Consider the following 15,087-nt stretch of genomic DNA (forward strand, 5'->3'; position numbering starts at 1 on the left):
TCTCTTCCAGCATCTGTTGATGGCTTCTCTCTCTTCTCTTACTCAATACTCCCACTGCCGGTGCTCTCTCTTCCAGCTCCGAGATTCGACCGGCGCCGGCGAGATTGTCTGACGCCGCCCCGCCGCTTTCGCTTCCACCTCCGGTAGGCGGACGTCCGGCTGCCTGGTGGTCCGCCGCTGCTCCACCGTGTCGCCGACGCGCCATTTGCCGGCGAGCCGCACTCTCCAGTCGCGGGGACAAGGTAAGACTGGTTATATACTCTGATTTTGGACGATTCGAACTGGGACGATTCGCACTGTTTGCCATATTTAGTTAATTCGATTTGGAACGATTCGCAATAGGTACTCTGATTTAGGACGATTTGCACTTGGATTTTTACTGGAACTCGGGATAGCCTCGTTTGCACGAATTTGGATAGCCTCATTTGATCGAATTTGGATAGCGGCACTTGCACGAATTTGGTACTCCTCCTGGGAGCTGCCAGATTTTCCTGGGAACTTGTGTCATCAGATCCTTTAATTTCTATTCACTCTCGTATCATATATTTAGGGATTACTCTACCTTAGCTGTATTTGCAATCATAAATTCATGACAGGTGCAAAGTTACACATTATTTGTTTTCTTCATTCAGCATACCTAGCTGTTGTTCTGTATTTGTTGACCTTTTTTACACTTCCATCACTTGCTGCTTTATGTATATAGAATGATATAATATAGAAACCAAATGATTTAAGTACATGTCCAACATCACTGGCTAGTTTATGTATCACTGGCTGGTTTATGTATATATGGAACAGGATATTTTTGGACTTCTTCAGTACCAGCTGGAGAATCATCTTCTTCTAAATATGAGCTCTCATACACTCACTAATTTTAGTATAGCAAACAGGAAATTCCAAAAATAAACATACTACAAATCCCGATAAAATTCCGTGAAGCCTTTTTGGTACATGGAAACTAATGGAAATCTCTTCCAAATAGATTTAAAATAAACAGAACTATTTCAAAACTGATTTTAAACTAATGGAATTTTCATGAACGGAAACCAAAAGATTTAAGTACATCTCCAACATCACTGGCTGTTTTATGTATATAGAAGGATAAAATAAACAATTTGTTTCAATTTTTCTACTATATGTCCTTCACCTCTATGTGTCTCACTGGTGTTCTGCTTTATGTGTTTCACCTAAATTCCAGAGAAGGCAAAATATTTAAGTACATGTCCAACATATGCAAGGAAACCAAATGATCGATATAGATTACACAACCAGGGAATATAATTTCATTTTGTTTCTGTTATTACCATGCTAACTATGTGTAGTGACTGAACTCACTTGTGTTATGCATAACAGCTAAGGAAGTACAATAACCACATCTTTTTTACAAATTGGTTGCATCAATACTGTTTCCACCAGATGATAGTAGTACAGATATCTCCCTGCTTCCCACCATGGTTGAATTAAAACTGTTTCCAACATATGATAGTTGTACAGATATTTTCGTCATCATCTTGTACCTACACTTTAGTCTTTCAAATGCCTATTTTCAGTAACAGAGTTTCAAATTAATCCTAAAATATAACCATTTCCCTCTCTATCTCGGTTACAATTCACTAATCACATGAACCTATGGATGGATATCAAACAGAAGTTTAAAACTTCGCAAACATTCCCTTTTAGTTATTTCGCTGCGTCTTATTAACTGCTTTCTACCGACTCAATGGATTTCTAAATGTTTGTTAATCCCTTCTAAATATCTTGCCCACAGGTTCCAACATGGACGAAGATGTTCAGAAGTCTAACACCACACGGCGGACATCCCCCAGGTTAATGGTAGGATCAGCAAAAGGGACAGATGCTGTGTCAACTTCGACTCTCAATTCAAGAAAACGGAAAATTAGCGGCGCCAAAAACTGCAGTCCCAAAAGGCCCAAAACAACTACAACAGTAGTTCACAGGGTACATTCCATGTTTGCCAATAATTTCCTGAAACATGCATCTTCTCCATACGAAAGACTGTCCTTCTCAACTTTTCTTCCTTTCCAGGTTGTTGTTGTTGGTTACAGATGTGCCCCCCACATTATTCCAGAAACCTCTACACGATTACCAGTTAAATTTGTGAAACAAAGTAAACTAGTGCATGCAATATGGAAACACCATCAATACATTTATGAAATGTATGTGAAACTTCGAAGATTAACTTGAACAGTTCAAGGATCAGATGGTTCATTTGTGAAACACCTTCCATTCTCTGCATGCTTTATTGAACAACAGCCCTTCAAACAAAAACAAATGTGAAACATGCTAGCAAAATTGAAACAATCGTTACAAATATTACATGTTAAATTTCTGAAACAATTTCAAATAGCCCATACACTACTAAAACACAGATAATAATTTTCTGAAATTAATGTGAAACCTCCAAATTCAACTGGAACATTACCCTATTTATGCAAGCAGTTTTGAAACACTACCCTTCCAATTGAAACAAATGTGAAACACGCGTGCTCAATTGATACAACGGAAGGATTAATCTTGTGAAACTATTCCATTGAAATTCAAGCACTATTGATACATTAGAAGGATGAATGGTCTTCTTATGAAACCTTAAAAAGATTACATGTTAAATTTGTGAAACAATTTCAAATAGCCATTGCACTATTGAAACACATTCAACAGATTTGTGAAATAATTGTGAAACCTCGTAGTTTAACTCCAAATTTGCAATGATCTGATGGTTCATTTGTGAAACACTATCCTTTTAATGCATGCATTAATGAAACGGTGCCCTTCAAATTCAAACATATGTGAAACATGCTTGCCGAATTGGTACAATCGAAGGATGAATTGTCATCTTCTGAAACATGTTTACCTTCTGAAACACATTCAATTAGACCATGCACTACTGGAACCTAAGCAATGCATTTATGAAATAAATGTGAAACATCAAACCTGACTTGAACAATGGAAGGACACGATGGTTCATTTCTGAAACACCGTCCTACTAGTTAATGCATTATTGAACCACTTCCCTTCAAATTGAAACAAAGGTGAAACATTCTTCGCAAATTGAAACAAACCTGAAAAATATTACATGTTATATTTATGAAACAAATTCAAATAGACCATTCTGTATTGTAACATGTACAATACATTTTTGAAATTATTGTTAAACCGCCAAGTTCTACTACAACACCGCCCTTTTTATGCATGCATTATGGAAACAATGCCCTTCAAAATTAAACAAATGTGAAACATGCTTGCCGAACTCATTCAATAGAAGGATGAATGGTCATCTTGTGAAACCTTTACAGGATTACCCGTTAAATTTGCGAAACACATTCAACTAGTGCATGCAATATTGAAACACCATAAATACATTAATGAAATGTATTTGAAACTTCGAACTTTAACTGGAACAGTTCAAGGATCCGATGGTTCATTTGTGAAACACCTTCCATTCTATGCATGCGTTATTGAACCACTAGCCTTCAAACAAAAACAAATGAGAAACATGCTACCAAAAATGAAACAATCCTTCCAAATATTACATGTTAAATTTATGCAACAATTTAAAATAGCCCATAACTAAAACACCAATAATAATTTTTTGAAATTAATGTGAAACCTCCAAATTCAACTGGAACACTGCCCTATTTATGCCAGTAGTATTGAAACACTGCCCTTCCAATTAAAACAAATGTGAAACATGCGTGCTGAATTGATACAACGGAAGTTTTAATGGTCATCTTGTGAAACTCTTCCATTCAAATTCGAGCACTATTGATACATTAGAAGGATGAATGGTCTTCTTCTGAAACCTTCAAAAGATTACATGTTAAATTTGTGAAACAATTTCAAATAGCCATTTCACTATCGAAACACATACAATACCTTTGTGAAATATTTGTGAAACCTCGTATTTTAACTCGAACATTACAATGATCTGATGGTTCATTTGTGAAACACCATCCTTTTAATATATGCATAAATGAAACAGTGCCCTTCAAATTGGAACATATGTTAAACATGGTTGCCGAATTGATACAATCGAATGATGAATTGTCATCTTCTGAAACGTGTTAAACTTGTGAAACACATTCAATTACCCCATGCACTATTGAAATATAACCGATACATTTATGAAATTAATGTTAAACTTCAAAGTTAACAAGAACAGTGCAAGGTTACGATATTTCATTTTTGAAACACCATCCTATTTATGCATGTATTATTGAAACATTTCACTTCAAATTTAAACAGACGTGAAACAAGCTTGCCGAATGGATAGTACACAAAGCTGAATGGTCATCTTGTGAAACCTTTAACTGATTACATGTTTAATTTGTAAAACAATTTCAAATAGCCAATGCACTATCGAAACACAAACAATACATTCCTGAAATTATTGTGAAACCTAGTTGTTTAACTGGAAGAGTGCAAGGATTCGATGGTTCTTTGCTGAAACACCATCCAATTTATGCAAGCATTAGTGAAATATTGCCCTTCAATTTGAAACAAATGTGAAACGTGTTTAACTTGTGAAACACATTCTATTAGACCATGCACTGTCATCCTTCTATTGCTGAAACACCATCCTTCTATTGTATCATTCAGAAGGATGAATTGTCATCTTCTGCAACATGTTTAACTTGTGAAACACATTCAATTAGACCATGCACTACTGAAACCCAAGAAAAACATTTATGAAATAAATGTGAAACATCGAACCTAACTTGAACAGGACACGATGGTTCATTTCTGAAACACCGTCCTACTTGTTCATGCATTATTGAACCACTTCCCTTCAAATTGAAACAAATGTGAAACATTCTTCGCAAATTGAAACAAACCTTAAAAATATTACATGTTAAATTTGTGAAACACATTCAATTAGACAATTCTGTATTGAAACATGTACAATACATTTTTAAAATTATTGTGAAACCGCCAAGTTTAACTACAACACTGCCCTTTTTATGCATGCATTATTGAAACAATGCCCTTCAAAACAAATGTGAAACATGCTTGCCGAACTCATACAATAGAAGGATGAATGGTCATCTTGTGAAACCTTTACACGATTACCAGTTAAATTTGTGAAACAAAGTAAACTAGTGCATGCAATATGGAAACACCATCAGTACATTTATGAAATGTATGTGAAACTTAGAAGTTTAACTTGAACAGTTCAAGGATCAGATGGTTCATTTGTGAAACACCTTCCATTCTCTGAATGATTTATTGAACCACAACCCTTCAAACAAAAACAAATGTGAAACATGCTAGCAAAATTGAAACAATCCTTACAAATATTACATGTTAAATTTATGAAACAATTTCAAATAGCCCATACACTACTAAAACACAGATAATAATTTCGTGAAATTAATGTGAAACCTCCAAATTCAACTGGAACACTACCCTATTTATGCAAGTAGTTTTGAAACACTACCCTTCCAATTGAAACAAATGTGAAACATGCATGCTCAATTGATACAACGGAAGGATTAATGGGCATCTTGTGAAACTCTTCCATTCAAATTCAAGCACTATTGATACATTAGAAGGATGAATGGTCTTCTTATGAAACCTTAAAAAGATTACATGTTAAATTTGTGAAACAATTTCAAATAGCCATTGCACTATTGAAACACATTCAAAAGATTTGTGAAATAAATGTGAAACCTCGTAGTTTAACTCCAACATTGCAATGATCCGATGGTTCATTTGTGAAACACCATCCTTTTAATGAATGCATTAATGAAACAGTGCCCTCCAAATTCAAACATATGTGAAACATGCTTGCCAAATTGGTACAATCGAAGGATGAATTGTCATCTTCTCAAACATAACTGATACATTTATGAAATTAATGTTAAACTTTGAAGTTAACTGGAACATTGCAAGGTTACGATGTTTCATTTCTGAAAGACCATCCTATTTATGCATGTATTATTGAAACACTTCACTTCAAATTCAAACATATGTGAAACAAGCTTGCCGAATTGATACTACAGAAGGTTGAATGGTCATTTTGTGAAACCTTTAACTGATTACATGTTTAATTTGTGAAACAATTCCAAATAGCCAATGCACTATTGAAACAGAAACAATACATTCCTGATTTTTTTGTGAAACCTCGTTGTTTAACTGGAAGAGTGCAAGGATTCGATGGTTCTTTGCTGAAACATCATCCTATTTATGCATGCATTAGGGGAACATTGCACTTCAATTTGAAACAAATGTGAAACATGCTTGCCGAATTGATACACTAGAAGGATGAATTGTCATCTTCTGAAACATGTTTACCTTCTGAAACACATTCAATTAGACCATGCACTACTGGAACCTAAGAAATGCATTTATGAAATAAATGTGAAACATCAAACCTAACTTGAACAATGGAAGGACACGATGGTTCATTTCTTAAACACCATCCTACTAGTTAATGCATTATTGAACCACTTCCCTTTAAATTGAAACAAAGGCGTAACATTCTTCGCAAATTGAAACAAACCTTAAAAATATTACATGTTAAATTTGTGAAACACATTCAAATAGACCATTCTGTATTGAAACATGAACAATATATTTTTGAAATTATTGTGAAACCGCCAAGTTCAACTACAACACTGCCCTTTTTATGCATGCATTATTGAAACAATGCCCTTCAAAATTAAACAAATGTGAAACATGCTTGCCGAATTCATACTATTGATACTACAGAAGGCTGAATGGTCATCTTGTGAAACTTTTAACTGATTACATGTTTAATTTGTGAAACAATTTGAAATAGCCAATGCACTATTGAAACACAAACAATACATTCCTGAAATTATTGTGAAACATCTGCGTTTAACTGGAAGAGTGCAAGGATTCGATGGTTCTTTGTTGAAACACCATAATATTTATGCATGCATTAGTGAAACATTGCCCTTCAATTTGAAAGAAACGTGAAACATGCTTGCCGAATTGATACAATAGATGGATTGATACAATAGCCAATGCACTATTAAAACTTATTCAATACATTAGTGAAATTAATGTGAAACGTCGTAGTTAACTGAAACACATTCTGTTGGCCCATGCACTAATGATACACAATCAATACATTTTACGAAATTAATGTGAAACCTCGAAGTTTAACTGGAACGGTTGATGGATCCGATGGTGCATTTATGAAACAACATCCGATTAAGCATGCATTATTGAAACACCGCCCTTCAAATTGGAACAAAGGTGAAACATGCTTTCGAAAATCTCATCCAGCATTGAAATTTTTGCGAATCAACAACCTAATTGTGCTAATTTCCCAAGTCGAAATTTCAAATGATCACCAATGCATTGAGAAAAAATGCGTGCTGAATTAATACAATAGAAGGATCAATTGTCATCTTTCTAAAACCATTAAAGGATTACATGTTAAATATGTGAAAACATTAAATTAGGCCATGCATTATTGAAACACAGACAATACATTTATGAATTGATACAATACATGGATGAATCGTCATCTTCTGCACCCTTTAAACGATTACATGTTAAAATGTTTAACTTATGTAACTTATGTGAAACAACCTAAATTTAGTTATAAGTTATGTGAAACCTAGAAGTTGCACTGAAACTATCGAAAATGTCATCCATCTTTGAAATATTTGTGAACCAAGAACATAATTGTGGAAATTATACAAGTCGATTATTCTAATCGTCACCCATGCAGTGCAACAAAAACATGAATTCTGTTCATTTCTAAAACATGTGCAACTAAATCAAACAATTCGCTGTTAATGCAATATTCACACACCTTCAAATAGGTCTTGCAGTATTGAACTCAAACATTCCATTTATGAAAGTTTTGAGAAACACTTCTGAAGCAACACCATAAATGTGGAAATTAATGGGCTCTTACACGATAATTGCAAATGGCTCGACTGTGGATCATTATTGAATTGGGTTTTATACCTTGTTTCATGGATGATCATTTCAAAAATCTATTTACTTCATTTTCAACAATGGATCAACGGAGTTTATAAAATGCATGGCACTTTATTGTTCTGTTTTACAATGCATGGGCACTAGACATGTGTTTCAGAACCTCACCATGGGACTATCATTTCACATTGCATGGTCAGTACACTTGTGTTTCAATAAATGGATGTCCATTTATTATTTTTAATGATGTATGGCTTATTTAACATGGTGTTTCACAAATTCACTATGGTATCCTACAATGTTTCACTTCAAAATCCAAGTTTCACACCCAATTTTATAAATGAATTTAATATCTTTCAATGATGCATGGGCTATTTGAATGTCTTACACAAGTTTAACATGTAATCATTTAAATATTCCCCAAAGTTGACCGTTCAACTTTGTATTGTATCAATTCAAAAAGGGATGTCTTAGTTCGTGTTTCACAACATCAACGTGATGGATCTCTTTTTTCATCTTGTTTCACAAATTCACCACGCAAACCTTGTAGTCTTTCAGTTCACCGTCGAGGTATCATATATTACAACTAAAATGTAGGGTTTTTCAATAATGTGACATATTGAAATGTGTATCACAAGTTTAACATGTGATCATTCAATGGTTTCAAAAGTTTACCATTATAGGATATTGTTTCATATAATCCGACATGTTTCACATTACTTACAAATGGATGCACTGTCTTTCATGCATTGGACATAGGCTGTTTTTTCACAAGTTATCAACGGAATCATTCTATTGTTTCATTTCGTCTCACATGCTTCGCAAAAGTTCCAAATGGATTCTCAATATTTCAATAATTAAATTTCCTTATTTGCTTTGTTTCACAACATGGATAACAATTTAAATATTCTAGTACTTCCATTTTACCAACTTTCCTATTGTTTTACAAATTATGAAAAAAATGTGTTAGGTACAACATCATGTTTCTCAAATTCAACATGCTATCCTTCAACTGCTTTAGTTCACCTTGCATCTTCGACATTTAGTTTCAAATGCATGGTCTATTTCATTATGTTTCACAAGTTGAGCAGGTAATTTTTCAGGTATTTCAATAAATCACCATGTAACTAGACTAGTATTTGAGTTCTTCAGTCATTGTACACATAACTTACAAATGGATGTTAACTTGCTTCTACGTGAAACAATATGAATTAGTCTTATTTCGATGCAAATGTATAGTTCAAGATATGTGGGCCTTGCATACACAAAATTATAGTGGTAGGACACAACAAATATTTGTCTGCCCATACAGCCAAACAATATCAACAACATACAAAAGTAATGAGAGTAACAAAAATTGATATTAAGAAAGTCCAATATAAGGATTAATATACATACTTATAAATCACAATACATATAAACTTAGAGTAGCCATACATAGATACTCTTACCATGCCACCAAAAATAGAGAGAATTTGCTACCACAATATTAGTGAACATAAACAGAAAAGAGAGGAGCCCAAAAGTCTGAACAGACTGATACTAAATAACATACATCAACACTTCCAACAAAGCTTTCGATAAGTATACTGGGACATCTGATCTATTTAGTAGTTAACATAACCAGGTTCTAGTTAGGACCATCTTCTAGCATCATCTTGGGGCAGCCTGTTATGTTGTGCGCCAGCGATTTACATTTGCTGCAGAACCTTGACTGGACTACTCCTGATAGACCACCAGGATCTTTTGATCTCTTCGCCTTGCCAGCGGGTTTCTTCTTTTTAATGTTGGCATCAAGGCGAGACAGAAATCTACGGTTAGTCGGCCTACCATCCTTCTTCTTTATCAAAGGAGCCTTGATTGAACATACAGGAATGCCTATATTCTTTGACCTGTCAAATATCTCCAGCCCCGGATTACCTACTTCGGTACAATCCATTGTATCATCAGCTCCATTTGCGTCTGCTGCATTGGAAGTCCCTGAACAGTCACCATAACCAACCTGGCAAGTTCTCAACTTTGACAGCCTATATTCCTCAATTTCCTTCTTCCCTCGCTCAATATTTCGGTTCGCGATTTCACAAGATTTCTCATCCACCTCTGCTTGATTTACTAGCTCCATTGCTGACATATAAACAACCTTGTGGCGAAAAGACCTACTCTCCATTATCCTGTCCTTGGCAAGATTCCTAAGATTGGGATTATACTTTGACATACGAGCTTGCCTTGTCCAGCGCTTCATGATGTGGCAATCAGGAATACTGCACACTCCTCTATGAATGAAAACCTGAAAATAAAAGAAGTTCACAATGTAGTGAATACATTTTTTTTATATCATTGTCTGCCAATTATATTAGATACAAAAAAAGGGTTTACCGCTATGATGTGGCTGCATACAATTCCAAAATGTTCATACAGACCGCATTCACATTTATAAAAACCAACTGGATCTTGCACATCAATCACGTAGTTTACTTTGCACCAAGAATCTCTAAGCTCAGCCTGAACATGTTTGACCTCGAATATATTATTCTCTTTCCTGGGAACAATAACATATTTGGTAGATTTCAACAATTCCATCTTGAAAAGTTGGTACACCTTCCTTGTGTATATTAGTGATGCATGTTTCTCAATAGGATACCCAACCTGCAGCTCGATGGATTTCTACAAAAACAGTACACAGAATTAGATTAAAGATCGAAATACAGTAATCTGGATGTTTTTATGATTAGCAAAGCAATAATCTATACCTGTTTCGTATTCTTCTCGCACTCATGATCTGAACTTTCTCGATCGTTTATAAGTTTTGAATACTGAGCCACAAATCTGTTAATAGAAGAATTGCATGGAATATAAATTTTCAACACATGATTAGCACTCTCGCTGCGCTGGGTGCTAGTCATCCTTGCACAAAAAATCCTTTGAAATATGGTTTAGCCCATTTTTCACGACACTCGAAAGCTCTAATCATGAAAGGGTTCTTCTGCAGGTCGTACTTCTCGGATATGGCATGCCAACCAGCCTCAAACTCTTCTATCGTGAGCATATGATTGACCAACTTGTGGAAATCATCACTGAATGTAAGATGCTTCTTGTAAACATGCCCAAGGACCTCTTGGGCCTTTCGGAGGACATGCCATTTGCACCATCTATGATTGGTTTTAGGCAGAACATCTTTAATAGCAATCGCCATTGCTCTTGCTTGGTCTGCAGTTAAATAATTATTCTTTTAACATTGTTATTTAGTCTGCGTAGACACTGGATGGATGATCATTACAGTAGAATTGATATGGGGTATGCATACCTGTTAACATTGTCACAGGAGCCTTGCCACCCATCATTGTAACAAATTCGCTGAATGCCCATTTGAAATCCGCTGCCCTCTCATTTGTAAGCAAAACACCAGCAAATATAACACTCTCAAAATGGTTGCTAACTCCCACAAACATGCCAAAAGGCATCTTATATATATTTGTTTCATAAGTAGTATCAAATGTAATTGCATCACCGAAGTGCTCGTACAAAGACCTGCTCCTGCCACTTGTCCACATTAATGACCGAAGACGGTTGTCATCATCAACTTGAGCAGAAAAAACAAATTTATCATCCTTTGATATCATAGCCCGGAAACTCTCCATTGTCTTCGTAATATCATCCTGAAGGGACTCTTTCGCAATCTGAGAACAAACAGTACGAAGGGTCTTCTTTGAGAAAGGAACTTTCTCCGCTGAACCAAACCAGCTACCCATAATGGAGTCTACACGACTCAATGATACATTGTTCTCCCTAAGATACCTAATCATATCCTTTGTGTGCTTGTCAATGTGTTGATGTGAAAAAAGATGTTTCTTTTCACCACAACTATCCACTAAATCATGGTTGTGGTCCTCTGAAAAGGACTTCACATACCATTTTGATTGCTCATTACAGCAAACTTTGAAACGAGCTTTGCAGCCACACCGGGTGGTTGACTGCTTAGCGTTCTTGGTTTCCCCTGCATTTAGGTTACTTACTATTAGTCAGATGCTGATATATAGATTATCAGCAAATAAAAGCACTAACAGTATGGATTCGAACTCACAGAACGCTGGCAGACTAATTCCTGCATGGTCTTCACTTTTTTGGTTGAGGTATAGCTGTCGCCATACCTAATACTAAATCCCACAACCCATGAATACGAGTTGTAGAATTGGTATGCTTCTGTCAACGAATCGAATGTCATTCCAATCCTAGGCTTAAACATTTGAGTGGTCTTATCGGCACAGTACTCTCTCATAGATTGTTCCATGGGTCCAGACGTCTCGCCTCTGCAATAGTTTGATAACTGAATTAGAAAGATAGTCTAGCCGATGAAACTTTGAACAAAATGATCGTATTCATCTTACTCCATTAGACATGAATTTGCGGAGGACACTTCCCCGGTGTCCATCTGCTTGAAAGAGGAGAAAATATTTTCATCGTTTTGTTCGTACTGTTCTGAGCATTCACCAGTTTGTTCATTGGTGGATCTTATGACAGCAGGTTCTGATTGGACTTCATTTTCGGCATCGTTTAGATCATCAATTGAAACCCTTCAAGAAACGAACATTATAAGATCCATGCATTTCATTAATAAGTTCATATCTACTTATTTGTTCCACATTGACACTTTCATGTACCTCATATTAGGTAGCGACAAAACCTCGTTGATATCAGAAGATTCATTTCGTTCGGTGCTTGGACATTCATTATCCGCTGGATTAGTGCATACCTCTCTAAGACATATGTAGCATCGGAAAAAAAACAGAACAAACATTAAGGGAAAGGAAAAATAAATGCGAAGCTTCAAGTTGCAATGTAAACAGAAAATTAAAAGAACTGGATTATAGTATTCTCTAACTACTTAATCTTACAACATATGTAAAACAAAATTATGACCGAGTTGGCCAATAGGCTAATTTCGATTTTTAGTAATGGTTAGTTAATTACTTACCCATTAATTTCTGGATTACAAGTATTCTGTACACTGTTTAGCAGGCCCAGGAAATATCCTGGCTGGGGCACAAACTCTGTCTCCATACAATCCTCCTGGGTAGTAAATTTTGTTATCTACTGTCTAGGAAACAAAGCACCAAATTGATCTATGAATCTAAAGCTTATAACTTACCATTTTTAACGCGGTGCCGAATCAGGTTGGCAGTGAATCCCCAAAAATTACTATTAGGACCGATTGCTAAAGCTTGAGAAACTACGTTTAGGTTGACTGAAGATTTGTGCGAGATCGATTGAGGCAGTCAAACCTCCACCGGGGCGCCGCCGCCAACCTCCACCGCGTCGCCCTCTGACCGGGGCGCCGCCGCCGACCTTCACCCTCGCCGCCCTCAGACCGGGGCGCCGCCGCCAACCTCCACCGCGTCGCCCTCTGACCGGGGCGCCGCCGCCGACCTTCACCCTCGCCGCCCTTAGAACGGGGCGCCGCCGCCAACCTCCACCGCGTCGCCCTCTGACCGAGGAACCGCCGGGGAAGAGAAAGAGGATCTTGGGGAAGAGAAAGCCGGTGTGTTGGGGATGGACCAGGTAAGTGGATGTATCTGACTTGCGTCCGGCCGCCCAGCCGTATTCTACGATTCCTACTCCGGGTTCCGAAACGGTAAGCCAAACAAAGGGTCTGGGCCCGGGAATTAGAGCACGAATCAAAAAGCAATCGCTCAATGGTTGATGTCACTACTACACCTACAGGCGCCGGTAAAATCGCCGCTCTCCTTAGTTCTCTCATTGATTCAAACCTCAACTATACAACTGAGTGTCTGAGTTAGAGTTTGATAGTTGAGGTAGAAAGGGAGGAACAAGTTCAAAGAGAGATAAAATGAGATAGGAATGAGAGTTGACAGAAAAGGGGTCCTCCAAATAGGCGCCAGCAGTGGCGGTGGTACTACCGTATGGGGGGCGCCACTTGCCCCCATACGGCAGCCCCAGTAGAAATTCAACTTAAAATGACATTTTGAAAACGATATTCATACAAAATTCGAACAAAATTTATACAAAAGTAACTTGAATTTAAACTAAAAAAACTAAAACGAAAATCTAGCGGCACCGTGCGTCGAAGGAGTTGAAGTCGAGGTTGTTGTTGTCATCGCTGTCGTCGCTGGATGTCCCGAAGGACCAGTCGTCGTCCTCCTCCTCCTCCTCCTCCGGAAGGAGGCACGGGCGCGGCTGATCGCATGCGGTCGCCGGCTGCTAATGATCCGGTGCGCGAGCTCCCGGACGTCGTAGTCCTTGTCGGTGCTCTGCAAAGGCGGTGCCTCTGACGCCATGCGCTCCGCCTACGGGAAGTACAATGGGACGCGCGGCGGATCGCCGCGGGTGCGTTGGCGGAAGCCATATTGCTGCAGCATGGCGTCGACGTCGCGACCGGGCCACCAGGCACGACGGCCGACGTTGTTGAAGCGGTCGTTCGCGCGGTAGGTTCCTCTCCACCGGCGTCAGATGGTTCCGCCGCTCCTTGATGAGGGCGCGCATCTCTGGTCCTGCCGGCGGTGGCACGGCGAAGCCAGCGTTGGAGACGTGCCAACCGTGCGGCAGCTTATACTATACTGGCACGGGGATGCGCTGCTAGTACAGTACATCTGCCTCATCGTAGGTGAGTTGCAGCGAGCGGAGCACGCCGCTGCCGCCGGCCTCATCGTTGTACGACATGGCGTCGGTGGGGTGCGTGGGAGAGGTGGTTGTTTGCGCGGCGTCTGCGACAATGCGGCTAGGGTTGCAAGAAGGGGAAGAAGGGAAGTACGCGCCGGTGGGGTTTTAAGGGAGGCGACGGACGCACATTGAAGGCGCGTGGGGAAGGTGGGTGGACATTGCGTGGCCAGTCATCGCTTCGGTTTCCGTGCCGGAGGCCATTAACGCCGACAACCAACATTCTCGTGTGGTTTCCGATGTGAACCGCCGCGTTCTCTCACTGACAAGGGGCAAAACCATCATGTCGCGAGTCATCGACGCGCCCGATTCGCACCCTTCGTGAAGGGGCCGACACTGGGTTGCTGGCGCTTCTATTGAACTCGATAAAAACGCTAGCGCTTTTTGAGGCGCGCCGGTGCGAGCTCAGTTTCGATGTCAGCCCCCAAAATCCTATCGGGTCACCCAAAATGCTATTGGGGTCACCGGTGGAGATGCTCT

The 15,087-nt window shown here is 38.4% G+C and overlaps 1 protein-coding gene across 1 annotated transcript; it reads right to left on the reverse strand.

The window, feature by feature from the left end:
* Positions 1 to 9,457: 9,457 nt before the first annotated feature.
* LOC127347580 (protein FAR1-RELATED SEQUENCE 5-like) lies at positions 9,458 to 13,487 on the reverse strand. Its single transcript, XM_051373749.2, has 9 exons — positions 13,082 to 13,487; positions 12,908 to 13,002; positions 12,594 to 12,689; positions 12,321 to 12,506; positions 12,017 to 12,242; positions 11,240 to 11,929; positions 10,686 to 11,142; positions 10,312 to 10,599; positions 9,458 to 10,222 (listed from the first exon to the last, which is right to left on the reverse strand). Exons 7-9 carry the CDS (start codon positions 10,836 to 10,838, stop codon positions 9,566 to 9,568), a joined length of 1,098 nt encoding a protein of 365 aa, XP_051229709.1. The 5' UTR covers positions 10,839 to 11,142; positions 11,240 to 11,929; positions 12,017 to 12,242; positions 12,321 to 12,506; positions 12,594 to 12,689; positions 12,908 to 13,002; positions 13,082 to 13,487; the 3' UTR covers positions 9,458 to 9,565.
* Positions 13,488 to 15,087: the final 1,600 nt, after the last annotated feature.

The sequence above is a fragment of the Lolium perenne genome, chromosome 1 (assembly GCF_019359855.2).
Source record: "Lolium perenne isolate Kyuss_39 chromosome 1, Kyuss_2.0, whole genome shotgun sequence".
NCBI lineage: Eukaryota > Viridiplantae > Streptophyta > Magnoliopsida > Poales > Poaceae > Lolium > Lolium perenne.